This window comes from Motacilla alba, unplaced genomic scaffold (genome assembly GCF_015832195.1).
Source record: "Motacilla alba alba isolate MOTALB_02 unplaced genomic scaffold, Motacilla_alba_V1.0_pri HiC_scaffold_35, whole genome shotgun sequence".
NCBI classification, from domain to species: Eukaryota; Metazoa; Chordata; class Aves; order Passeriformes; family Motacillidae; genus Motacilla; species Motacilla alba.
In genome coordinates, this window is record NW_024037447.1 from 1161066 (window position 1) to 1185425 (window position 24360).

Here is a 24360-nt window from a genome sequence, read left to right on the forward strand (position 1 = left end):
CCCATTAGCCCCTATTTGGGTGGTCTCCACCCCCATTAACCCATTTTGGGTGGTCTCCAACCTCCATTAACCCATTTTGGGTGGTCTCCAACCCCCATAATCCCATATTTGGGTGGTCTCCAACCCCCATAATCCCATATTTGGGTGGTCTCCACCCCCATTAACCCCCCTGGTTGTTCACTTTGGGGTTCCGTGCGCTCAATTTGGGGCTTCCCTCCACCTTCCCCTGCCGCCCTGACCTCTCCCCCGTCTCCCCGCAGCCCCCCTCGCCCACCCCCACCAACGGCACCACCGCCGCTCCCCCCGCGCACCGCTCCGGCCTGACCGACCCCTTCTTCCTGGTGGAGACCATCTGCATCTGCTGGTTCTCGCTGGAGCTGCTGGTGCGCCTGGTGGCCAGCCCCAGCAAGGCGGCCTTCTTCCGCAGCGCCATGAACCTCATCGACCTGGCCGCCATCGCGCCCTACTTCATCGCGCTGGGCACGGAGCTGGCGCGGCAGCGCGGCATCGGCCAGCCCGCCATGTCGCTGGCCGTGCTGCGCGTCATCCGCCTGGTGCGCGTCTTCCGCGTCTTCAAGCTGTCGCGCCACTCCACGGGCCTGCAGATCCTGGGCCAGACGCTCAAGGCCAGCATGAGGGAGCTGGGCCTGCTCATCTTCTTCCTCCTCATCGGCGTCGTGCTCTTCTCCAGCGCCGTCTACTTCGCCGAGGCCGAGGACGCCGCCACGGCCTTCACGTCCATCCCGCAGGCCTTCTGGTGGGCCGTGGTCACCATGACCACGGTGGGCTACGGCGACATGGCGCCGGTGACGGTGGGGGGCAAGCTGGTGGGCTCGCTGTGCGCCATCGCGGGCGTGCTGACCATCTCGCTGCCCGTGCCCGTCATCGTCTCCAACTTCTCCTACTTCTACCGGCGCGAGCTGCGCGGCGAGGAGGGCGGGCAGGCCGTGCCCGCCGCCCCCTGCCCGCACCACCCCGAGCCCCCCGGGGACGGCCCCGAGGGCCCCAAGGCGGGCGGGGGGCCCGGGGACGGCTGGGGGGTGGACGGGGAGGCGGGCGGAGAGAAGGGCTGGGGAGGGGGGAGGCTGGTGACCGAGGTGTGACGGGGATGGGGTGGGGGGGACAGATGGATGGGGGCGATGGGGGGGACCGGGGTGGACTGGGGTGGACTGGGAGCACACTGGGATGGACTGGAGTCCACTGGGAGTGCACCTGGATGGACTGGGATGGACTGGAGTCCACTGGGAGTGCACCTGGATGAACTGGAATGCACTGGGGTGGACTGGGGTGGACTGGGATGCACTGGGAGTGCACTGGGATGGACTGGGATGCACTGGGAGTGCACCTGGATGGACTGGAATGAACTCTTGTGCACTGGGATGAACTGGGATGCACTGGGAGTGCACCTGGATGGATTGGTGTGCACCTGGATGGACTGGAGTGCACTGGGAGTGCACCTGGATGGACTGGGATGAACTCTTGTGCACTGGAATGGACTGGGATGCACTGGGAGTGCACCTAGATGGACTGGGATGAACTCTTGTGCACTGGGATGGACTGGAGTGCACTGGGAGTGCACCTGGATGGATTGGAGTGCACCAAGATGGACTGGAATGGACTGGAGTCCACTGGGAGTGCACCTGGATGAACTGGAATGGACTGGGATGGACTGGGAAGGACTGGGATGCACTGGGAGTGCACTGGGATGGACTGGAGTCCACTGGGAGTGCACCTGGATGAACTGGAATGGACTGGGATGCACTGGGAGTGCACCTAGATGGACTGGGGTGGACTGGGATGAACTGGAGTGCACTGGGATGGACTGGAGTGCACTGGGAGTGCACCTGGATGGATTGGAGTGCACCTGGATGGACTGGAATGAACTGGGATGCACTGGGAGTGCACCTGGATGGACTGGAGTGCACTGGGAGTGCACTGGGATGCACTGGGATGGACTGGAGTGCACTGGGAGTGTACTGGGATGGACTGGGAGTGCACCGGGATGGACTGGGAGTGCACCAAGATGGACTGGAGTGCACTGGGGTGGACTGGGATGAACTGGAGTGCACTGGGATGGAGTGGAGTGCACTGGGAGTGCACCTGGATGGACTGGGATGAACTGGAATGAACTGGAGTGCACTGGGATGGACTGGGAGTGCACCAAGATGGATTGGAGAGCAACTGGATGGACTGGAATGAACTGGGATGCACTGGGAGTGCACCTGGATGGACTGGGATAGACTGGGATGAACTGGAGTGCACTGGGATGGACTGGGAGTGCACTGGGAGTGCACCTGGATGGATTGGAGTGCACCTGGATGGACTGGGATGGACTGAAGTCCACTGGGAGTGCACCTGGATGGACTGGGATGAACTGGGATGCACTGGGAGTGCACCTGGATGGACTGGGATGAACTGGAATGAACTGGAGTGCACTGGGATGGACTGGGAGTGCACCAAGATGGACTGGGATGGACTGGAGCGCACCTGGATGGATTGGAGTGCACTGGGACGGACTGGGATGGACTGGGATGCACTGGGAGTGCACCTGGATGGACTGGAATGCACTGGGATGGACTGGAGTGCACCGGGATGGACTGGAATGAACTGGAGTCCACTGGGATGCACTGGGAGTGCACTGGGATGAACTGGGAGTGCACCAGTATGGACTGGGAGTGCACCAATATGGACTGGGAGTGCACCAGAACAAACTGGGGAACACTGGGATGAACTGGGAATGCACCACTATGGACTGGGATGAATGAGGATGAAGTGGGAGTGCACCTGGATGGACTGGGTGACACTGGGATGAACTGGGTGACACTGGGATGAACTGGGAGTGCACTGGAATGAACTGGGAGTGCACCAGTACGAACTGGGGGACACTGGGATGAACTGGGAGTGCACCAGTATGGACTGGGAGTGCACTGGGATGAACTGGGAGTGCACCAGTACGGACTGGGAATGCACCAGTATGGACTGGGAGTGCACTGGGATGAACTGGGGTGAACGAAACCAAACTGGGGGGGGGCACAAGAGCTCCCAAGGGGACACCGGGGACACCGAGGCCACCGGGGCCACCCGCTGACCCCCCCCCCCCCCACCCCGGCCGTGTCACACCAACCCCCCCGGGCCCCCCCGTGTCATTTTGGGGGGGGGGGCGAGGCAATCCCACCCCTCCCCCCCCCCGGGCAATAAAGGTGACACTTGGTGGCACAGCAGGGGTCACGGGGGGTCACGGGGGGTCACGGGGGGGTCACGGGGGGGTCACGCTGAGTCAGCAGGTTCATATTTTGGGATCCCAGCTGGGGGGAAGAGGGGAGACCCCCAAGTGGCCTCTCCCAGTCCAAACCAGTCCCTCCCAGTGCACCTGAAACCTCTCCCAGTGCCCTCAAAACCCCTCCCAGTGCCCCCCAAACCCCTCCCAGTCCCTCCCAGTGGCCCCCAAACCTTTCCCAGTGCCCTCAAAACCCCTCCCAGTGCCCCTCAAACCTCTCCCATTGCCCCTCAAACCATCCCAGTCCCTCCCAGTTCCCTCCCAGTTCCCTCCCAGTCCCCCCCAAACCCCTCCCAGTCCTTCCCAGTCCCTCCCAGTGCCCCCCAGTCCTCTCCCAGTGCCCCCCAATCCTCTCCCAGTGCCCCTCAAACCCCTCCCAGTGCCCCCCAATCCTCCCCAGTGACCCCCAAACCCCTCCCAGTCCCTCCCAGTCCCTCCCAGTCCCCTCCAGTTCTCCCACCCACCCTTGGAGGACCCACCCCGTCCTCCACCGCCAGGGAGCGCCGCGGTGGCACTCAACCCACCGGAAGCGGCGGCGTAGCAGGACCGGAAGTCGCCTTGCAGGCGCTAAAGGGGGCGTGGTCTGTCCCGTAAGAGGCGTGGCCTGGAGGGAGTGGGCGTGGCTGAGGCGGAAGGGGGCGTGGCTTTGCAGCGGAGCGTTCAAGGACAAAAAGGGCGGGAATGGAGCAGCGAAGGGGCGGGGCTGCGGGGCGGAAGTGACGTCACGCGGAGGAGGCGGCGGTGCCGGGCCGGGGTCGCTCCGGTGCCGGTCCCGGTGCCGGTGTCGGTTCCGTGTCTGTGTCTGCCATGCGGGCCGAGCTGCGGGGCCTGGCCGGGCCCGTGGAGCTGCCCGACGGGCAGCCCGTGCTGCTGGGCCGCGGGCCGCTCACCGGCGTCACCGACCGCAAGTGCTCCCGGCAGCAGGGTGGGTGCGGGGACCCCCCGGGACCACCCCCGGAACCACCCCCGGGACCCCCCCCAGAACCCGCCCGGGAACCCCCATGCTCTCAGTTGTGGGCACCGGGACCCCCCCCCAGCTACCAACGGGTCATGGGAACCCCCCCCGCCCAAATATTCCCCCTCAGAGACCCCAAATTGCACCCCCAGGACCCCCAAATATCCCCCCCCAGGACCCCCAAATATCCACCCCCGGCGACCCCCAAATTCTCCCCCCCAGGACCCCCAAATATTCCCCCCCAGGACCCCCAAATTCTCCCCCCCCCGGACCCCCAAATTTCACCCCCCAGGACCCCCAAATATTCCCCCCCGGACCCCCAAGTTTCACCCCCCAGGACCCCCAAATATTCCCCCCCAAAGACCCCCAAATGTCACCCCCTGGGATCTCCAAATTCAGCCCCTGGGACCCCCAAATGTTCCCCCCCCACAACCCCCAAATTCATCCCCCAGGACCCCCAAATATCCCCCCCAAGACCCCCAAATTCTCCCCCCTCAGGACCCCCAAACATTCACCCCCAGGACCCCCAAACATTCACCCCCAAGACCTCCAAATTCTCCCCCCTCAGGACCCCCTAATATTCCCCCCAAGACCCCCAGATTTCACCCCCTGGGACCCCCAAATTCACCCCCAAAAACCCCCAAATTCACCCCCCAGGACCCCCACATTTCATCCCCTGGGACTATCAAATTCACCCCCAAAAACCCCCAAATTCACCCCCCAGAACCCCCAAAATTCACCCCCAAAATTCACCCTCCAGGACCCTCAAATTCACCCCCCAGGACCCCCAAATTCACCCCCCAGGACCCCCAAATTTCACCCCCAAAATTCACCCTCCAAGACCCCCAAATTCACCCCCCAGGACCCCCAAATTTCACCCCCCGCGACCCCCAAATATCCCCCCCAGGACCCCCAAATTTCACCCCCCAGGATCCCCAAATTTCACCCCCCAAGGACCCCCAAATATTCCTCCCAAGGACCCCCAAATATTCCCCCCCAGGACCCCCAAATTCACCCCCCAGGACCCCCAAAGATTCTGGGGACACCTTTGTGGGTTCCCCCTCCCCCTCCCCGATTTTTGGGGGGCTCAGGGGGGTCCCCAAATGTGACCCCTCCCCACAGTGGAGATCGTGGCCAACTACGCCGAGGGCACGGCCCGGGTCACACAGGTGGGGGGGTTTTGGGGGGTCCTGGGGGGTTTGGGGGGGACTCAAAGAGGTTTAGAGGGGTCCTGGGGGGGTTTTGGGGAGAATCTGAAGGGGTTTTGGGGGTGCTTAAAGGGGTTTTGGGGGGTCCTGGGGGGTTTTGGGGGGTCCTGGAGGGGTTTTGGGGGGGCTCAAAGAGGTTTAGGGGGGTCCTGGGGGGGTTTGGGGAGAATCTGAAGGGGTTTTGGGGGTGCTTAAAGGGGTTTTGGGGGGTCCTGGGGGTTTTGGGGGGTCCTGGAGGGGTTTTGGGGGGGCTCAAAGGGGTTTTGGGGGGGCTCAAAGAGGTTTAGGGGGGTCCTGGGGGGGTTTGGGGAGAATCTGAAGGGGTTTTGGGGGTGCTTAAAGGCGTCTGGGGGGTTTTGGGGGGACTTGAAGGGGTTTTGTGGGGTCCTGGAGGGTTTTGGGGGTGCTCAAAGAGGTTTAGGGCGGTCCTGGAGGGTTTTGGGGGGTCCTGGGGGGTTTTTGGGGTGCTCAAAGAGGTTTAGGGGGGTCCTGGAGGGGTTTTGGGGGTGCTTAAAGGCATCTGGGGGGGGGGTTTGGGGGGACTTGAAGGGATTTTGGGGGGTCCTGGGGGGTTTTGGGGGGACTCAAAGAGGTTTAGGGGGGTCCTGGGGGGTTTTGGGGAGAATCTGAAGGGGTTTTGGGGATGCTTAAAGGGGTTTGGGGGGTCCTGGGGGCATTTTGGGGGGTCCTGGAGGAGGCTTGGGGGGGTTTGGGGGGGTCCTGAGAGGGTTTTGGGGGGGCTCAAATGGATTGTGAGGGGGGTCCTTGGGGGATTTTGGGGGGTCTTGGGGTGTTTTGAGGGTGCTTAAAAGGTTTTGGGGGGACCTGGAGGGGTTTTGGGGGTGCTAAAATGGGTTTGGGGGGACCTGAGAGGGTTTTGGGGTGCTTAAAGGGGTTTTTGGGGGGTCCTATGGGGGGTCTTGGGGATTTTGGGGGGTCCTGGGGGGATTTTGGGGGGGTCCTGGGGGGATTTTGGGGGTGCTTAAAAGGGTTTGGGCGAGTTTTGGGGGGTCCTGGAGGGGTTTTGGGGTGCTCAACAGGGTTTGGGGTGGGTTTATGGGATTTTGGGGTGTTTTTGGGGGGATTTCTGGGATTTTGGGGGCACTTATGGAATTTTGGAGAGGGTTTTTGGGGGGATTTGTGGGATTTTGGGGTGTTTTTTGGGGGGATTTTGGGGAGTTGAACCCTTTAACCCTTTCCTCCCCAGCGTGGGCTGAAGCCCCGTTTTTGGGGGGATTTATGGGATTTTGGGGGGATTTATGGCGTTTTGGGGTGGGTTTTTGGGGGGATTTTGGGGTGTTCTTTGGGGGGATTTTGGGGTGTTGAACCCTTTAACCCTTTCCTCCCCAGCGTGGGGTGAACCCCAGCTCGGTGGGGGGCTCCGTGCTGGGCCGGGGGGGCTGCGGGACCCTCGCCCCCGGGCAGACGCTGCTGCTGGTGAACGGGAGGTACCCCCTGGTGCTGCACTTCGAGGGGTCCCCCCACCCCAAAAAACGCCCCGCCAGCCCCCCCCGGGACCCCCCCCCCGGCCCGCAGAGCCCCCCCAGACCCCTCCCAGGATCAGGGGGGGTGGCAGAAAGTGGGACCCCTCCTCATCTTCACCCCCGCAGGGGTCCGGCCCAGCACCAAGGTACGGGGGGATTTGAGGGGGGGATTTGGGGGTCCTGTGCCCAGCCCCCCATTTCAGAGACCCCCCCCCAAAATTCCCTCTCAGACCCCCAACCCTAACAGGGGTCCCCAAATCCACCCTCAGCCTCCCTTTTTCCCCCGGGACCCCCCAAAGTCTCCCCAAATCCCACTCCAGACCCCCTGAACTCCCTCAGCACCCCCAAATCCTACCCCAAGACCCCTCAGACCCCCCCAAATCCCACCCCAAGACCCCTCAGACCCCCCAAATGCCACCCCAAGACCCCTCAGACCCCCCAAATGCCACCCCAAGACCCCTCAGACCCCCCCAAATGCCACCCCAAGACCCCTCAATGCACTGAGACCCCCCCCAAATCCCCTCCCAGGACCCCAGAGCCCCCCAAATCCCACCCCAGGACCCCTCAACGCCCCCCCCAAATCCACCCCAAGGCTCCAGACCCCCCCCCAAAAATCCCCTCCCACGACCCCTGAGCCCCCCCAAATCTCAAGGCACCCCTTCTCCTCCACAAAGACCCCCCCCAAACAACCCCTCCCAAGGGGTGAAACCCACCCCACCCCGAGTTCCTGTGGGGGTCTGGGGTGGGATTTGGGGGTCCCCAGTGTCCCTGACCCCCTCCTGTATTTTGGGGACCCCCCCCCAGATTGCGGGGTTCGACCTGGACGGGACCCTCATCACCACCCGCTCCGGGAAGGTGTTCCCCACCAGCCCCGACGACTGGAGGTGAGGGGTAGGGGGGCGTTTTTGGGGGGTCCTGGGGGTTGGTTTTGGGGGTCCCACTCGCTTTTTGGTTCCGTTTTCTCCTCGCCCCGCAGGATTTTGTACCCCGAGATCCCCAAGAAGCTGAAAGAGCTGCAGAGTGAGGGCTACAAGGTGAGACCCCCTCCCCAAAATCCCACCTTGGCGCCCCAAATCACCTCAGCCCCCCCAAACCCTTCAAGACCCCTCCCCAAAATCCCGCTTGGTTCTCCCAAAGCATCTCAGGTTCCTCCCCAAGACCCCACGGAGCTCCCAAAGCCCCCAGACCCCTCAGGGGCTCCTCCAAAACCCCCTAAAGCCCCCCCCCAAAACTCCCCAGACCCCACTGAGCTCCCAAAGCCCCCAGACCCCTCAGGGGCTCCTACAAACCCCCTAAAGCCCCCCCCAGACCCCCCAAAATCCCCCCAAGACCCTGCTGAGCTCCCAAAGCCCCCAGACCCCGCAGGGGCTCCTCCAAACCCCCTAAAGCCCCCCCCAGACCCCCTAAATCCCCTCAAGACCCCCCCAAAGTCCCCCCAAACCCCATTTTTGCCCTCTCGGGTTCCTCCCCAAGACCCCATGGAGCTCCCAAAGCCCCCAAACCCCTCAGGGGCTCCTCCAAAGCCCCCCCAAACCTCCCCAGACCCCTCAGGGGCTCCTCCAAACCCCCAAAATCCCCTCCCAGACCCCCCAAAATCCCCCCAAACCCCCATTTTTGGCCCCCCAGGTTCCTCTCCAAGACCCTCTGGAGGTTCCAAACCCCTAAATCACTCCCAGACCCCCCAAAATCCCCCCAAACCCCATTTTTTGCCCTCTCAGGTTCCTCCCCAAGACCCCTTGGAGGTTCCAAACCCCCTAAATCCCCTCCCAGACCCCCCAAAATCCTCCCAAACCCCATTTTTTGCCCTCTCAGGTTCCTCCTTAAGACCTCATGGAGCTCCCAAAGCCCCCAAACCCCTCAGGGGCTCCTCCAAACCCCCTAAATCCCCTCCCAGACCCCCCAAAATCCCAACAAACCCCATTTTTGCCCTCTCAGATTCCTTTCCAAGACCCTCTGGAGGTTCCAAACCCCCTAAATCCCCTCCCAGACCCCCCAAAATCCCCCCAAACCCCCATTTTTGGCCCCCCAGGTTCCTCTCCAAGACCCTCTGGAGGTTCCAAACCCCTAAATCACTCCCAGACCCCCCAAAATCCCCCCAAACCCCATTTTTTGCCCTCTCAGGTTCCTCCCCAAGACCCCTTGGAGGTTCCAAACCCCCTAAATCCCCTCCCAGACCCCCCAAAATCCTCCCAAACCCCATTTTTTGCCCTCTCAGGTTCCTCCTCAAGACCCCATGGAGCTCCCAAAGCCCCCAAACCCCTCAGGGGCTCCTCCAAACCCCCTAAATCCCCTCCCAGACCCCCCAAAATCCCCCCAAACCCCATTTTTGCCCTCTCAGGTTGCTCTCCAAGACCCCGTGGAGGTTCCAAACCCCCTAAATCCCCTCCCAGACCCCCCAAAATTCCCCCAAAGCCCATTTTTGCCCTCTCAGGTTGCTCTCCAAGACCCTCTGGAGGTTCCAAACCCCCTAAATCCCCTCCCAGACCCCCCAAAATCCCCCCAAAGCCCATTTTTTGCCCTCTCAGGTTCCTCTCCAAGACCCTCTGGAGGTTCCAAACCCCCTAAATCCCCTCTCAGACCCCCCAGAATCCCCCCAAAGCCCGTTTTTGTGCCCCCCAGCTCGTGCTGTTCACCAACCAGCTGGGCATCTCCCGGGGCCGGCTGCGCCCGGAGCTGTTCCAGGCCAAGGTGGAGGCGGTGATGCAGCAACTCGGGGTGGCCCTGCAGGTCTGGGGGACCCCTAAACCCCCCCCGGGACACCCCCAAACTCGGGGATCCCCCCTCGAGGGTCCCCCTGAGGTGTTTGACCCCCACTCAATGCAGGTGTTGGTGGCCACGGGGCCGGGGATCTACAGGAAACCAGTGCTGGGAATGTGGGACCACCTGTGCGAGAAGGTGGCACTGGGGGGCACTGGGGGGCACTGGGGGGGTACTGGGAAGGACTGAGGGGGCACTGGGAGGGACTGAGGGGGACAGGGGGCACTGGGAGAGACTGGGAGGGGATGGGGGGGACTGGGGAGGGATTGGGAGGGCACTAGGGGGGACTGGGGGGGCACTGGGAGGGACTGGAGGGGACGGGGGGGACTGGGAAGGGACTGGGAGGGCACTGGGAGTCACAGGGGGCACTGGGAGGGACTGGGAGGCACTGGGAGGGACTGGGAGGGACGGGGGGGACTGGGGGAGCACTGGGAGGGGACAGGGGGGACTGGGAGGGCACTGGGAGTGACTCGGGGGCACTGGGAGGGACTGGGGGGGCACTGGGAGGGCACTGGGGAGGACTGGGAGTGACTGGGGGGCACTAGGAGGGACTGGGAGGGGACTGGGGGGGACAGGGGGCACTGGGGGAGACTGGGAGGAGATGGGGGGGACTGGGGGGGGACTGGGAGGGTACTGGGAGTCACGGGGGGCACTGGGAAGGACTGTGAGGGACTGGGGGAGCACTGGGAGGGACTGGTAGGGGACTGGGGGGGACAGGGGGCACTGGGGGAGACTGGGAGGGGATGGGGGGGACTGGGAGTGACTGGAGGGGCACTGGGAGGTGCTGGGAGGGCACTGGGGGGGACTGGGAAGGTACTGTCAGGGACTGGGGGGCACTGGGAGGAGACTGGGGGGGACTGGGGGCACTGGGAAGTACTGGGAGGGGACTGGTGGGGACTGGGAGCTACTGGGGGCACTGGGAGTTACTGGGAGGTTGTTGGGAACTGAGTGGGGACCCTGGGAGGTACTGGGAACTGAGGGGGGGTCACTGGGAGGTACTGGGAACTGAGAGGGGGTCACTGGGAGGTACTGGGAACTGAGGGGGGGGTCACCGGTGTGAACTGGTGTGAACTGGGGTCACTGGTTTGGGTCCCGCAGGCCAACGGGGACGTGACGGTGTCGGTGCCCGACAGTTTCTACGTCGGGGGTGAGCACGTGAGGGGTCCTGGGGGAATTTTGGGGAAGTTTTGGGGGTCCTGGGGGGTTCTGGGGACACTGGGATGCTCAGGTGCAGCACTGGGGGGGTCCTGGGTGTATTTTAGGGGGTCCTTGGGGTGTTTGGGGGTTCAGGGAGGGCTGTTGGGGTTCTGGGTGCATTTTTGGGGTCCTGGGAGGGGGTCCCAGCATTCCCCAAGCTCTCATTTTCCCCCAGACGCTGCCGGACGCCCCCCGAACTGGGCCCCGGGGCGGAAGAAAAAGGATTTCTCCTGCAGCGACCGATTGGTGGGACCCCAAAACCTGTGTGGGACCCCCCCCAACCCCCTGGAACCCTTCAAAATCCCTGGGCACCCCCCTGACACCCCCAAATCTGTGGGACTTCACCCCCAAATCCCTGATAGCTCCACCCTGTGCCACTCCCAGTCCCCCCAGTTCATGACCCTGGGGTGTCCTGTGCCCTCCCCAGTCCCTCCCAGTGCCCCCCACACCCCCAGGTCACTCTTTCAGTGTCCCCCCAGTTCCCTCAGTTGACCCCAGTGTTCCCAGTTCACCCCCCAGTCCCTGCCATGTACCCCCCAGTTCCCCCAGTGCTCCCAGTTCACCCCCCCAGTCCCTCCCATTCACCCCCAAGTTCCCCCAGTTGACCCCAGTTCCCCCAGTTCACCCCCCCAGTCCCTGCCATTCGCCCCCCAGTTCCCCCAGTTGACCCCAGTGTTCCCAGTTTGCTCTCAACGCGGGGCTGCGGTTCCTGACTCCTGAGGAAAACTTCCTGGGCTGGGCCCCAGCGCCCTTTGAGCTGCCAGCCTTCGACCCCGTGAGTGACCGCTGAGCCCAGAAATGACCGCTGACCCCGGAGCAGCCCCCGAGCCTGTCCCCAATGCTGACCTTTGACCTGTGTCCCCAGCGGGACCTGGACGAAGCCCCCCGGGAGCTCCCCGAGGCTGAACTGGTGTCGGACAGGCCCGAGGTGCTGCTGACCGTCGGCTTCCCCGGGGGTGAGCGACCACCGAGCGGAGCCCTGCCATGGCTGCCGAGCCAGCTCTGCTTCTGGTCCCTAATGGGAGGAAAGAGAAAGGGAAAAGGGAGGAAAGAGAAAGGGAAAAGGGAGGAAAAATGGCGGGAGACGTGAGGGGAGAAAATGGGGGAAACGTGAGGGGAGAAAATGGGGGAAACGTGAGGGGAAAAATGGCAGGAAACGTGAGGGGGAAAAAGAGCAGGAAATGTGAGGGGAGAAATGGCGGGAAACGTGAGAAGAGAAAAGGAAAGAAAACATGAGGGGAGAAAGGGCGGGAAACGTGAGGGGAAAAAGGGGGAAACGTGAGGGGAAAAATGGCGGGAAACGTGAGGGGAGAAAAGGGCGGGAAACGTGAGGGGAAAAAGGGGGAAACGTGAGGGGAAAAATGGCGGGAAACGTGAGGGGAAAAATGGCGGGAAACGTGAGGGGAAAAAAAGGGGGAAACGTGAGGGGAAAAATGGCGGGAAATGTGAGGGGAAAAAGAGCAGGAAACGTGAGGGGAAAAAATGGGGGAAACGTGAGGGGAGAAAAGGAAAGAAAACATGAAGGGAAAAAGAGGGACACATGAGGGAAAAAAGGGGAAGAAAAGGTGGGAAACGTGAGGGGAAAAAAGGTGGGAAACGTGAGGGGGGAAAAGGGCGGGAAACTGAGGGGAAAAATGGCGGAAAACATGAGGGGGAAAAGGGTGGGAAACTGAGGGGAAAAAGAGGGGGAAACTGAGGGGAAAAAGAGGGGGAAACTGAGGGGAAAAAGGGCGGGAAACATGAGGGGAAAAAGGGTGGGAAACGTGAGGGAGAAAAAGGGCAGAAAACTGAGGGGAAAAATGGCAGTAAACATGAGGGGAAAATAGCAGTAAACATGAGGGGAAAAAGAGTGGGAAACATGAGGGGAAAAAGAATGGGAAAGGTGAAGAGAGAAAGTATGGGAAACATGAGGGAAAAAAGGGTGGGAAACGAGGGGGAAAAGGGCGGGAAACATAAGAAGGAAAAAAGGATTGAAAACTGTGGGAAATTGTGGGAAATGTGAGAGGAAAAAGGAACTTTTTTCCCCTCAGCCGGCAAATCCACTTTTGTGAAGCGGCACCTGGTCCCGGCAGGATACGAATACGTGAACAGGGTGAGTTCCCGAGCCCTGTGTGACCTCCAGGGCGCTCTGGGCTCATGGCCGTGCTGTGTCTCTGCCTGTTGAGCCACCCCGGCGCAGTGTGATGAGCTTTCTGCCACCCCATGTCACCCTCAGGACACGCTGGGCTCGTGGCAACGCTGCGTCTCTGCCTGCTCGGCCGCCCTGGCTCGCGGCCGCTCCGTTGTTGTGGACAACACCAACCCAGACCCTGAATCGCGGCAAAGGTCAGCCAGGGAACTGCTCCCCCCAGCCCTTGGCACCCCTTTTCTGGGGTTTTGGGGACCCCCCTGAGCCGCCCTGCTCCCCCAGGTTCGTGTCCTGTGCCCGGGAGGCTGCGGTGCCGTGTCGGTGCCTCCAGTTCACGGCGAGCCTGGAGCAGGCGCGGCACAACTGCAGGGTGAGGAGGGGTCTGAGGGGGTCCTGCTGCTCCTCCCGAGGGGCGAGGCTGAACCCTCAGCACCCCCTGAACCCTTTTCTTTGGGTTTTCACCCCAAAAAGTTCCGGGATATGACGCAGAGCGGCCACGTCCCCGTCACTGACGCTGTTCTGTTCAGCTACAAGTGAGAGGGGATCGGGTTTGGGGGGGTCTGGAGTGATTTGGAGGTGTCTGGGGGGACCCAGGGGGAATTTTGGGGCACCTGGGGCGTTTTGGGGAATCCCTGGGAAGGATCTAAAGGAGCCTGGGGGGGATCTGAGAGGAATTTTGGGGCATCTGAGGTGTTTTGGGAGCTCTGTAGGGATGGTTTAAAGAGCTTTTGGGGGAGTGGGGGGATTTGGGGCTGGTTTGGGGTTTTTTGCCCTTCTCTCCATTATTCAGCCCCATTACTTTTTTTTGTGTGTTTAATTTTCCCTATTTTTGCCTCTTTCCCAGTTTTGGGGGTTCTTCTCTGTTCTATTCTCTTTCATTTTGGGTGGGCTTTTACCTTTTCCTCTTTCCTCCTCCTTTCTCCTATCTTGGGTGGGTTTGTCCCATTTTTGCTGGGTTTTCCCCCATCTGGAGCCATTTCTCCTCCCACTTTACCCAAATCCGGGTGATTTTTCCCCATTTCCTCCCCCTCAGGAAACAATTTGTGGCCCCCGACCTCTCCGAAGGCTTCTCCCAAATCCTCCAGATCCCCTTTGTGCCCCATTTTGGGGACCCCCCAGACCCCCAGCGAAGGCGCCTCTTCTTCCAGTTCAGCGATGGATGAAGACCCCCCCCCCACTGAACCCCCAAATAAAGGCACTGCCCCTACCCCAATTTTTGGGAGATTTTGGGTCCAAATCAGATTTATTGTACAAAGCGGGGGGAGGGGTGATTGGGGGAGGGGCATTGGGGGGAGGGGGTCACGGCGTTTCCATGGATTCACCCTCTGTGGAGAGAAGGGGAGAGGGGCTGGGTCAGGGACCCCCCAATATCCCCAACTCCCCCCAGTTTACTTTTCTGCCCCCATTTTTTTCATTTTTACCCATTATCTTCAAGTTTTGCCATCTCATTTTCAATTAGTTTTGCCCCAATTCTTTCATTTTTACTTAATTTTACCTTTTTTTTACCTGATTCTACCTAATTTCTTCCACTTTCACCCCTTTGCCCCCAACTTTGATCCCATTTTTCCCCTATTTACCCAAATTCTTGGCCAATTCCTCCCCTTATTTTTGCCCAATTTTCTCTTCTTCCCCCCATTTCTTCATTTGCATTCCATTCCCCCTAATTTTCAGTCCATTCCTATTCAGCTTCCCCTACGCTTGCCCCAATTCCTTATTTATCTTATTTCTCCCTAGCTTACCCAATTTCCCCATTTTTTACCTCATGTCTCACATTTCGCCCCACTTGGCACATTTTTTCCTCTACTTCTTCCATTTTTGCCCCTTTTACCCTGTTTTTGCCAAACTCCATCCATTTTTCACCTTTTTTTTTTCCTGCTGTTTTGCCCAATTCTCTTATTTCCCCTTCTTCAATCCTTCCACTTCATTTCCGTTCCATTCCTCCCATTCATTTCCACTCCCTACCCCCTAATTTTTGGCCGTTTCCCCCAATTTTCTCCCATTTTTACCCCTCCCTGCTCCCTCCTCGGTGTTGCCCCGTGTCACCCCCCCTGTTTTGGAGACCCCCAGGTGTCCCCCCAGGTGTCCCCAGGTACTCACGGAGCTCGTTGAACAGGAAGGCCTCCTGGTACTCCCTCATGTACTGCGTGGAGCGCGACTCGTCCAGGAACAGGGAATACACGCGCTTGATGTCCTCCACCCCCACCTCCGCGCCCTGCCAGGCCACAGGCATCAGCAAGGACCCCAAAATACTTCATTTCATGCTTCCCACTCTCTTTTCTTGTTTTTCAATCTTTTACCTCCTCGCATTTCTTGCCTTTTTTCCTCCCCTCACGTTTCCCGCCCTTTTCTCCCCTCACGTTTCCTGCCCTTTTCTCCCCTCACGTTTCCCGCCCTTTTCTCCCCTCACGTTTCCCGCCCTTTTCTCCCCTCACGTTTCCCGCCCTTTTCTCCCCTCACGTTTCCTGCCCTTTTCTCCCCTCACGTTTCCTGCAAATATTTCACCTCACGTTTCCCATTCTCTTTTCCTGTTTTTCACTCTTTTACCTCCCCATATTTCCTGCCTTTTTTCCTTCCCTCCCTTTTCTCCCCTCACGTTTCCCAGCTCTTTTTTCCCTCACGTTTCTCACTCTTTTCTCCCCTCACGTTTCCCGCAAATATTACACCTCACATTTCCCACTCTCTTTTCCTGTTTTTCACTCTTTTGCCTACTCACATTTCCTGCCCTTTTTCCATGTTTCCCACACTTTCCCCCCCTCACATTTCCTGTTCTTTTCTCCCCTCACGTTTCCCGCAAATACTTCACCTCACGTTTCCCACTCTCTTTTCCTGTTTTTCACTCTTTTGCCTGCTCACACTTCTTGCCTTTTTCCCTCCCCCTCACGTTTCCCGCTCTTTTCTCCCCTCACGTTTCCAGCTCTTCGTCCCCTCACATTTCCTGCTTTTTTCCCTCACATTCCCTGCCTTTTCATATTTCCTGCTTTTTCCTCTTCACATTCCCTGCCTTTTCCCCTCACGTTTCCTGATTTTTTCCCCTCACATTCCCTGCCTTTTCCCCTCCCGTTTCCTGCTTTTTTCCCCTCCCGTTTCCTGCTTTTTCCCCTCCCGTTTCCTGCTTTTTCCCCTCACATTTCCTGCTTTTTTCCCTCACATTCCCTGCCTTTTCCTCTTCACATTCCCTGCCTTTTCCTCTTCACATTCCCTGCCTTTTCCCCTCCCGTTTCCTGCTTTTTTCCCCTCCCGTTTCCTGCTTTTTCCCCTCCCGTTTCCTGCTTTTTCCCTCACATTCCCTGCCTTTTCCCCTCATATTTCCTGCTTTTTCCTCTTCACATTCCCTGCTTTTTTCCCCTCACGTTTCCTGCTTTTTTCCCCTCACATTTCCTGCTTTTCTCCCCTCACGTTTCCCGCCCTTTTCCCACCTCACATTCCCCACCTTTTACCCAAAGCTCCTTTGTGACCCCAAACCATCAGGACCACCCCAAATCCACACCGACCCCCCTCCTCCAGAGCCCCCCGAAACTCCCTCAGCACCTCGTGTATGCTGCCCCCCCCCCAATCTGGGACCCCACCCCACCTCCTGACCCCGGTTTTGGGATCCCATTCCCCAAATTTTGGGGTGTCTTTGGGGTGCCCACCTTGCGTTTCCTGGCCACCAGGCTGGCGGCGGTGATGAGCTGCATGGCGTAGCGCAGCGACGTCTCCAGCCCGATGCGGGTCAGCACCGCGTACGCGTCCTCCGTCATCTCCACGTCCTCCTCCTCGCACCTGCGCCCCCAAACCAGTCAGGGGGACCCCAAAATGCCCAGGGGATCCTTAAAAAAGGGGCAGGGGGGGACCCAAAAGAGGCCCGGGGGCACCTCAATGGGGTTATGGGGTACCCAGGGGGGCTGATGAGGACTCAGGTGGGCAACTGGGGGGTGCCTTAAGGGGTTTGGGGTCCCCTACAGGGATTAGGGGTGGCTCAGAGGGGGTTTTGGGGTGTCTGAGGAAACCCTGAGGGAGTTTAAGGGCACCCCAAGAGTAATCAGGGCACCTGGACAGAGTTATGGGGTACCCCGGGGGATTTTGGAGTGTCAAGGATTTTGGGGGTAACCTGAAAAGGGTTATAAAGCACCCCAGGTGTGTTGTGGGACACCAGCCATGTTTGAGGTTCAGGGCATTTGGGGTGTCCAGGTGGGTTTCGGGGTTCAGGTTGATTTCAGAGGTGTCAGAGATGGTTTTTGGGGGTCCCCACCCCTATTTTGAGGACTTTCTGGGTCTCCTTCTCCCCATACAAAACCGTGACAACATTTTTTGGGGTGCCCAGGTGTGTCAGGGTGCGGTTTGGGCTGCGTCAAGGAGGATTTAGGGGTGCCCAGGTGGATTTTCGGGGCGTCCCACCGGATTTTGAGGATCTGCCGGGTCTCCTTGTCGCCGTACGGGGCCGTGGCGATGATCAGCAGCCGGTCCAGCAGATCCAACGGGAGCCCGTGGGGGCTGCGGTGGGCAGTGCCTCGGATCCTGAGGGACACGTGGGCGTGAGGGGGTCCAGCTGAGGTTCGGGGGTGCCCGGGTGGTGCCCAGGTGTGCTCGGGTACCTGGTGATGCCGCGGTTCGTGGCCATGATCAGCACGGGCGCCATGTCGCTCTCCAGGGCCCGGTTGAGGAACGAGAAGCTCTCGATGTCCAACATGTGAACCTCGTCGATGAACAACACCTGGGGGGTTTTGGGGGGGCTCTTGATGATCCTCGAGGGGGTTTTGGGGAGTCCTGGGGTGCTCTTGGTGACCCCAATGGAATTTTGGGGGTCCCCAGGAGGGTTTTGGGGGTCAGGGCTCACCCCAGGGATGACCTCGGCCTTGCCCTCCTCACGCCACTCGGCCACTTTGGCGTTGATCTGCTCCCGCACCTCCGGCTTGATCTCACCTGTGTCACCTGGATTTGGGGTTTGGGGGGTCAGGGGCAGTTTTGGGGGCCCCAGGTGCAGTTTTGGGGTCTGAGAGTACCCAAAAAGGGGGCTCAGAACCCCTGGGGTGGATCAGATCCAGTACGGGGGCCCCAGGTGCAGTTTTGGGAGTTTGGGGATAACCAAGAAGAGAACGAGGAAGCCCTGGGCTGGGTGAGGGACAGTTTGGGGTTGGTTTTGGGGTCTGGGGGTACCTGAGAACAGGGCGAGGAAGCCCTGGGCTGGGTGAGGGACAGTTTGGGGTTTTTGGGTTCGGTTTTGGGGTCTGGGGGTACCCGAGAAGAGAGTATGGAAGCCCTGGGCTGGGTGAGGGACAGTTTGGGGTTTTTGGGGTCGGTTTTGGGGCCCGGGGGTACCTGAGAACAGGGCGAGGAAGCCCTGGGTGCGGGAGTTGATGACATCGATCTCGTGCAGCGACACCGTGTGAACGACCTCGCGCCGCTTCTGCAGCTCCCCGTCGGGGCACTGCACGAATTTCGTCTGGGGGGAGAGAATTCAGGGGGTCAGGGCCACCCCAAAACCCTCCCCGCACCCCCCAGAGACCCCCAAAAACCTCACCTGTGCCCCCATGGCGTCGTAGTCCCGTGCTCGGGTGAAGGAGCGTCCCAGCTTCGAGATCTTCCCTGTGGCCTTGTCGATGGTGATGACATCCCTGGGGACAAAACAGAATATTCTGGTATTTTTTTCAATCCTCACATTTCCCACCCTTTTTCCCCTCACGTTTTCTGCCCTTTTTCCCCTCACCTTTCCCACCTTTTTTCCCCTCACCTTTCCCTCCCTTTTCCCCTCACGTTTCCCTTTATTCCCCTCACGTTTCCCAGCCTTTTCCCCCTCACCTTTCCCTTTTTCCCCTCACGTTTCCCAGCCTTTTTCCCTCTCACATTTCCTTTTTTTCCCCTCACGTTTCCCTTTTCCCTCACGTTTCCCAGCCTTTTTCCCCCTCACATTTCCTTTTTTTCCCCTCACATTTCCCACCTTTTTCTCCCCTCACATTTCCCTTTCTCCCCTCACGTTTCCCTTTTCCCTCACATTTCCCACCCTTTTTCCCCTCACATTTCCCTTTCTTCACTCATGTTTCTCACCATTTTCTCCCCTCACATTTCCCTTTTTCCCCTCACGTTTCCCACCCTTTTTCCTCTCACTTTTTTCTCCCTTTTCCCCTCACATTTCCCTTTCTCCCCTCACGTTTCCCAACCTTTTTCCCCCTCAGGTTTCCCGGCCTTTTCCCCTCAGGTTTTCCTCCCTTTTTCCCCTCACGTTTCCCACCTTTTCCCCCTCACTTTTTTCTCCCTTTTCCCCCTCACCTTTCCCACCCTTTTTTCCCCAGATTTCAGGGTCCCCACCCCAATTCCAGGGCTCCTCACCCTCATTTTGGGGTCCCCCCACTGGCACCTTCTCCCCTCTTTACCCCCAGCTCTCAAATCCTCTCCCACCCCAATTCCAGCCCCCATCCCCCAAATCCTCTGGTCCCCACCCCAATTTCTGCGTGTCCCTCAAGTTTTGGGGTCTCCCCAATTTGGGGGACCCCCACTCACCCCGCCTGCACCTTCTCCTTGCTCAGGGCCTCGATCATCTTCGCCCCCAAGTCATAAATGGTCTCCATTTCTGTCGTCTTCAGCGTCAGCTTCCCAACTTTGGTCCCCTGCGAGGAAGAGGAAAGTTTGGGGGGGACCCCCGCCATTTTGGGGGGACTTCAAAGGGGTTTTTGGGGTGCCCTGAGGGGATTTTGGGGGCACAAAGAAGGTTTTGGGGTGCCCCCTCACCGTGCCGGTGGCCGGGCGGTCGATCTGGATTTCCACCACCTCCCCCTCGATGATCTCAGTCTCTTCCCTGCAAGCCAAAAAAGGGGGGGGACACCCCAAAAATGAGGAGGGAACCCCAAAATTTGGGTGTTGGGACATTTAAATGGGGTGGGGGAAGCCCGAAATTGGGGTGCAGAGTGAAATTTGGGGGTACAGACTCTACCGGAGTAGCAAAACAGAATATGGGAACTCCAAAGTGGGGTGAGGGACAGCAAATTTGAGATAGAACCCCAAAATTTGGGAAGGAACCCCAAAATTGAGCTGTTGGACCCCAAAACAGGGGAGAAGAGATTAAATTTGGGTCAAAACAGGAAAATGGGGAGCAGGAAGCACAAAATGTGGTGGGGAGATTGAAAATTGGGGAAAAGATTCTGGAATTTGGGGGGGAGATCCTGAAATTGATCAAGATTTCAAAGGGGGGGGGACCTAAATTAGGGTTGGAACCCCAAATTTATAAACTCCCCCCAAATCCTCCTCCAGCCACCCTAAATCCTCCTCTAAAGCCCCCAAAATAAAAATAAAAATGAGGAGGAAAGAATAAAATGAGAGAAAAATCCATCAAGAAAGCTCGAAAACGGGGAGTAAAAAAATATAGGATGTGGGAACCCCAAAACGAGGCAGGTGAGGACCCTAAAATTGGGGTGGACACCTCAAAACTCAAGACGAGACCCCAAAATTTGACAAGAGTGCTTTGAAATGAGAGAAAAATCCAAACGGAATCGAACACGGACGAGGAAAACACCCAAGAGGAGGAACAAAAAAAGAGGTGGGGACCCCAAAAGGCGACGCGGGACCCCCCAAAATTGGGGTGGGACCCCCCGAAAGGGCGGCGTACTTGATGCGGACGCCGATGGAGCGGCGGAAGGCCTGGGTGAGCGCCTCGGTGCGCGACATCTCCAGGGAGAAGATCTCGCTGCCCGCGATGGCCGTGAAGGGCGTGTCGGGGCCCAGCGCCTGCGCCATGCCTGCGGGGACGAAAGGGGGTTTGGGGGGGATTTTCTGGGGTTTGGAGAGGGATTCGAGGGGGTTTTGGGGGGGTTGGAGGGGGTTTGGGGGAGTTTTGGGGTGATTTGGGGGGGTTAGAAGGGGATTTGGAGGGTTAAAGGGGGGTTGGAATAGGATTAGGGGGCTTTTGGGGGTTTTAGAGGGGTTGGAGGGGGATTCGAGGGAGTTTTGGGGGGCTTGGAGGGGGTTTGGGGGGGTTGGAGGGGTTTTGGGGGAGTTTTGGGGGGGTTGGAGGGGGTTTTGGGGGAGTTTTAGGGGGGTTTGGGGGGGTTTTGGGGGAGTTTTGGGGGGGTTAAGGAGGTTTTGGGGGGTTGGAGTAGGATTTCGGGGGGTTTGGGGGGGTTGGAGGGGGATTTGGGGGGATTTAGGGGGGCTGGAGGTGTCAGCAGATGAGTTTGAGGGGGATTTGGGGGGGCTGGAGGAGGATTTGGGGATGGTTTTTGGGGATATTTTGGGGTGTTTTTGGGGGTTTTTGGGGTTGCTCACCCATGGCAATGGCCGTCTTGCCCGTGCCTGGCTGCCCGGCCATCAGCACGGGGATTTGGGGATGGTTTTAGGGATGTTTTTGGGGATATTTTTGGGGCGTTTCTGGGTGAGATTTGGGGATGGTTTTGGGGATATTTTTGGGGTGTTTTGGGGGATATTTTTGGGGTGTTTTTGGGGTCGCTCACCCATGGCAATGGCCGTCTTGCCCGTGCCCGGCTGCCCGGCGATCAGCACGGGGATTTGGGGATGGTTTTGGGGATATTTATGGGGTGTTTTTGGGGTCACTCACCCATGGCAATGGCCGTCTTGCCCATGCCCGGCTGCCCGGCGATCAGTACGGGGATTTGGGGATATTTTTGGAGTGTTTTTGGGGTGTTTTTCAGGGTTTTTGGGGTCGCTCACCCATGGCAATGGCCGTCTTGCCCGTGCCTGGCTGCCCGGCCATCAGCACGGGGATTTGGGGATGGTTTTAGGGATGTTTTTGGGGATATTTTTGGGGCGTTTCTGGGTGAGATTTGGGGATGGTTTTGGGGATATTTTTGGGGTGTTTTGGGGGATATTTTTGGGGTGTTTTTGGGGTCGCTCACCCATGGCAATGGCCGTCTTGCCCGTGCCCGGCTGCCCGGCGATCAGCACGGGGATTTGGGGATGGTTTTTGGGGATATTTTGGGGTGTTTTTGGGGGTTTTTGGGGTCGCTCACCCATGGCAATGGCCGTCTTGCCCGTGCCCGGCTGCCCGGCGATCAGCACGGGGATTTGGGGATGGTTTTGGGGATGGTTTTTGGGGATATTTTTGGGGTGTTTTTCAGGGTTTTTGGGGTGGCTCACCCATGGCGATGGCCGTCTTGCCCGTGCCCGGCTGCCCGGCGATCAGCACGGGGATTTGGGGATGGTTTTTGGGGATATTTTTGGGGTGTTTTTGGGGGTTTTTGGGGTCACTCACCCATGGTGATGGCCGTCTTGCCCGTGCCCGGCTGCCCGGCAATCAGCACGGGGATTTGGGGATATTTTTGGAGTGTTTTTGGGGTGTTTTTGGGGGTTTTTGGGGTCACTCACCCATGGCGATGGCCGTCTTGCCCGTGCCCGGCTGCCCGGCGATCAGCACGGCGCGCCCGGCGATTTTGCCCTCCTTGATCATCTCCAGGATGACGCCGGCGGCGCGCCGGGCCGACAGCTGCCCCACCATGCCCTGCGACACCTGGGGGGCACCCGCGGCGGCTGAACCCCCGCGTTTTGGGGGTGCAGACCCCCCCCAGAAGGTACCGACCCCCCCCATCCCCGTACCTGCCGCGGTTCCAGGGCGTCGTCCAGGCCCAGCCCGCGGATGTGGGAGTGGGCGCCTGGGGGAGGAATTTGGGGGGGTCACGAGGGGTCCCCCCCCATTTTGGGGACCCCCTCAATCCCCCAAAAACGTTGGGAGTGATCCCCTAAATTTCTGGATCCTTCTGATGCCCGTTTTCCCAATTTTAGGGTGCCACCCTACAAACTGGGGGCCACCCAAACCTCCCCGAGAATGGGACTGAACCCCCAAAATGGGGTGGGGGTCCTCAAAAAGGGAAAACCCCCCCAAAAAAAAAGAGAGAGGTTTGTGTCTCACCGATCCGCTCGATCCGGGTCACGTCCCGAACCTCCGGAACTTTGGGGGTCTGGGAGGGAATTGGGGGGGATTTGGGGTCACTTTGGGGGGAGCTCCCCTAAATTCCACTCCCAGATCCTCCCCAGGAGCCCCAAATCCCCCCTTCAGAGCCCCCCCATTCCCTCAGGATCCCCCTCAAACCCCTCAGGATCCCCCCCAAACCCCTCAGGACCCCCTCAAACCCTCCCCTGTCTGGTCATGACCCCCCCAAGACTCCCCAAATTCCCTTCTGAGCCTTCTTAGACACCCCCCATCCCCTCAGGACACCCCAAAACCCCCTCAGACCCCCCCCCGATCCCCTCAGGACCCCCCAAATCCCCTCAGAACCCATCAGGGACCCCAGACCCCCTCAGGACCCCTCTCAAACCCCCCAAATCCCCTCAGGACCCCCCCATTCCCCCCATCCCTGCTCTAAATCTTCCTCGGGGACCCCCCCAATCCCTTCAAGGAGCACCCCCAGCTCTCCAGGAGCCCCCATCCTCTCTATTCTCCCCCCGATCCCCTCAGGGACCCCCCAAATCCCCTCAGAGACCCCCCTAGAATCCCCTCAGGGAATCCGGGGCTCCCTCATCCCCTCACGGCCACCCCCCAAACACCCTCAGGACCGCCTCAGACCCACCCCGGACCCCCCCTCAGACCCCCCCAGGACCCCCCCCACCCCCTCAGACCCCTCCCAACCCCCCCCGGCGCCCCCCGCTCCCCTCCCCCACCGCCGTTGCCATGGCGGCGCCGCTTCGCTCCCGCGCTGCCCTCGCGCTCTCCCGGCCGGAAGTGACGTCCGGGGGGCCGGAGGGGGCGGGGCAAAGGCGGAGGGGCCGCTCTGGCCGCTGCTCTCGATGGTGCGCGGTCCTCCAGCACCGCCGGGGGGGCCCCCTGTAGGGGAGGAAGGGCCCCAAAACCGGCCCCAAAACCCCAAAGTCGGCCACAAAACCCCCAAAACGGGCCCCAGAACCTGCCTTTAACCTGCCCCATAAGTGCCTCACGCCGCCATAACTGCCCCATGAGCTGTCCCACAGCACCGAGCTGCCCCAGAGCCCCACAGCCTACCCCAGAGCTGCCCCAAAACCCCACCAAAATCCCCATAACCCGCCCCGCGGACACCGCAGGGCCCCAGAGACCTTCCATAACCCCAGAACTGTGCTAAAACCCGCCCCACAGCCCCGTCCTGCCCCATAAGCCCCACCATAACCTCCCAACCACCCCCCCTATATCCAGCCCCACACCCTGCCCTATATCCACCCCATAAACCGCCCCAAGGACACCCCACAGCCCCACAACTGCCCTATAGACGCCCCCCCACTCTGCCCTAGAGCCCCCCCCATTCCCAGCCCCCCCCACAGCCCCTCAATCCCCTCCCCCCCTCTCGGTTGCCCTTTTAAGGCGCCGTTGCCCCTTTAAGCCGCCCCCCCTCACCCCCCCCACGTGCCGCCCCGCCCTCCCGTCCCCCCTCTCACCCCCGCCTCCACCAATCAGCGCCGAGGGG

The 24360-nt window shown here is 60.0% G+C and overlaps 3 protein-coding genes across 5 annotated transcripts in view; 2 read left to right on the forward strand and 1 right to left on the reverse strand.

Moving 5' to 3' along the window:
* Positions 1 to 1103, forward strand: part of LOC119696700 (maltase-glucoamylase, intestinal-like) — a 78280-nt gene extending 77177 nt beyond the window's left edge. Inside the window, exon 32 of the mRNA XM_038126502.1 lies at positions 261 to 1103. Coding sequence (XP_037982430.1) covers positions 261 to 1103 — 843 coding nt within the window. The remainder of the gene's footprint in view (positions 1 to 260) is intronic.
* Positions 1104 to 4011: 2908 nt separating this feature from the next.
* LOC119696778 (polynucleotide kinase 3'-phosphatase) lies at positions 4012 to 14230 on the forward strand. Its single transcript, XM_038126625.1, is given in 17 exon segments — positions 4012 to 4202; positions 5355 to 5401; positions 6791 to 6919; positions 6921 to 7070; positions 7729 to 7808; positions 7901 to 7958; positions 9544 to 9651; positions 9748 to 9819; positions 10780 to 10828; positions 11054 to 11124; positions 11561 to 11653; positions 11744 to 11834; positions 12909 to 12970; positions 13094 to 13203; positions 13289 to 13376; positions 13478 to 13539; positions 14040 to 14230. Coding segments are annotated over 17 exon segments (1518 nt in total). The 5' UTR covers positions 4012 to 4084; the 3' UTR covers positions 14170 to 14230.
* Positions 14231 to 23949, reverse strand: RUVBL2 (RuvB like AAA ATPase 2). Of its 3 annotated transcripts, XM_038126556.1 has the most exons (15): positions 23588 to 23949; positions 22839 to 22887; positions 22526 to 22581; positions 22298 to 22439; positions 20586 to 20715; positions 19712 to 19778; positions 19484 to 19590; positions 18507 to 18600; positions 18305 to 18428; positions 17823 to 17917; positions 17581 to 17699; positions 17384 to 17503; positions 16639 to 16768; positions 15104 to 15218; positions 14231 to 14331 (listed from the first exon to the last, which is right to left on the reverse strand). In XM_038126556.1, the coding sequence occupies exons 1-15, from the start codon at positions 23597 to 23599 to the stop codon at positions 14306 to 14308; spliced, it is 1386 nt and encodes a 461-aa protein (XP_037982484.1). In that variant the 5' UTR covers positions 23600 to 23949; the 3' UTR covers positions 14231 to 14305. The 3 variants fall into 3 exon arrangements, with proteins under 3 accessions (XP_037982484.1, XP_037982485.1, XP_037982486.1); XM_038126557.1 differs by lacking the exons at positions 22298 to 22439; positions 22526 to 22581; positions 22839 to 22887; positions 23588 to 23949 and adding an exon at positions 21943 to 21962; XM_038126558.1 differs by lacking the exons at positions 22298 to 22439; positions 22526 to 22581; positions 22839 to 22887; positions 23588 to 23949 and adding an exon at positions 21242 to 21263.
* Between the last annotated feature and the right edge of the window lie 411 nt (positions 23950 to 24360).

Coding starts and splice junctions, on each gene's coding strand:
- RUVBL2 (XM_038126556.1), bottom strand. Junction 16,769..17,383: donor CGGCAGATCCTCAAAATCCG/GTGGGACGCCCC, acceptor TTGGGGGCGCAG/GTGCGAGGAGGAGGACGTGG. Junction 14,332..15,103: donor CTTCCTGTTCAACGAGCTCC/GTGAGTACCTGG, acceptor TTCTCTCCACAG/AGGGTGAATCCATGGAAACG.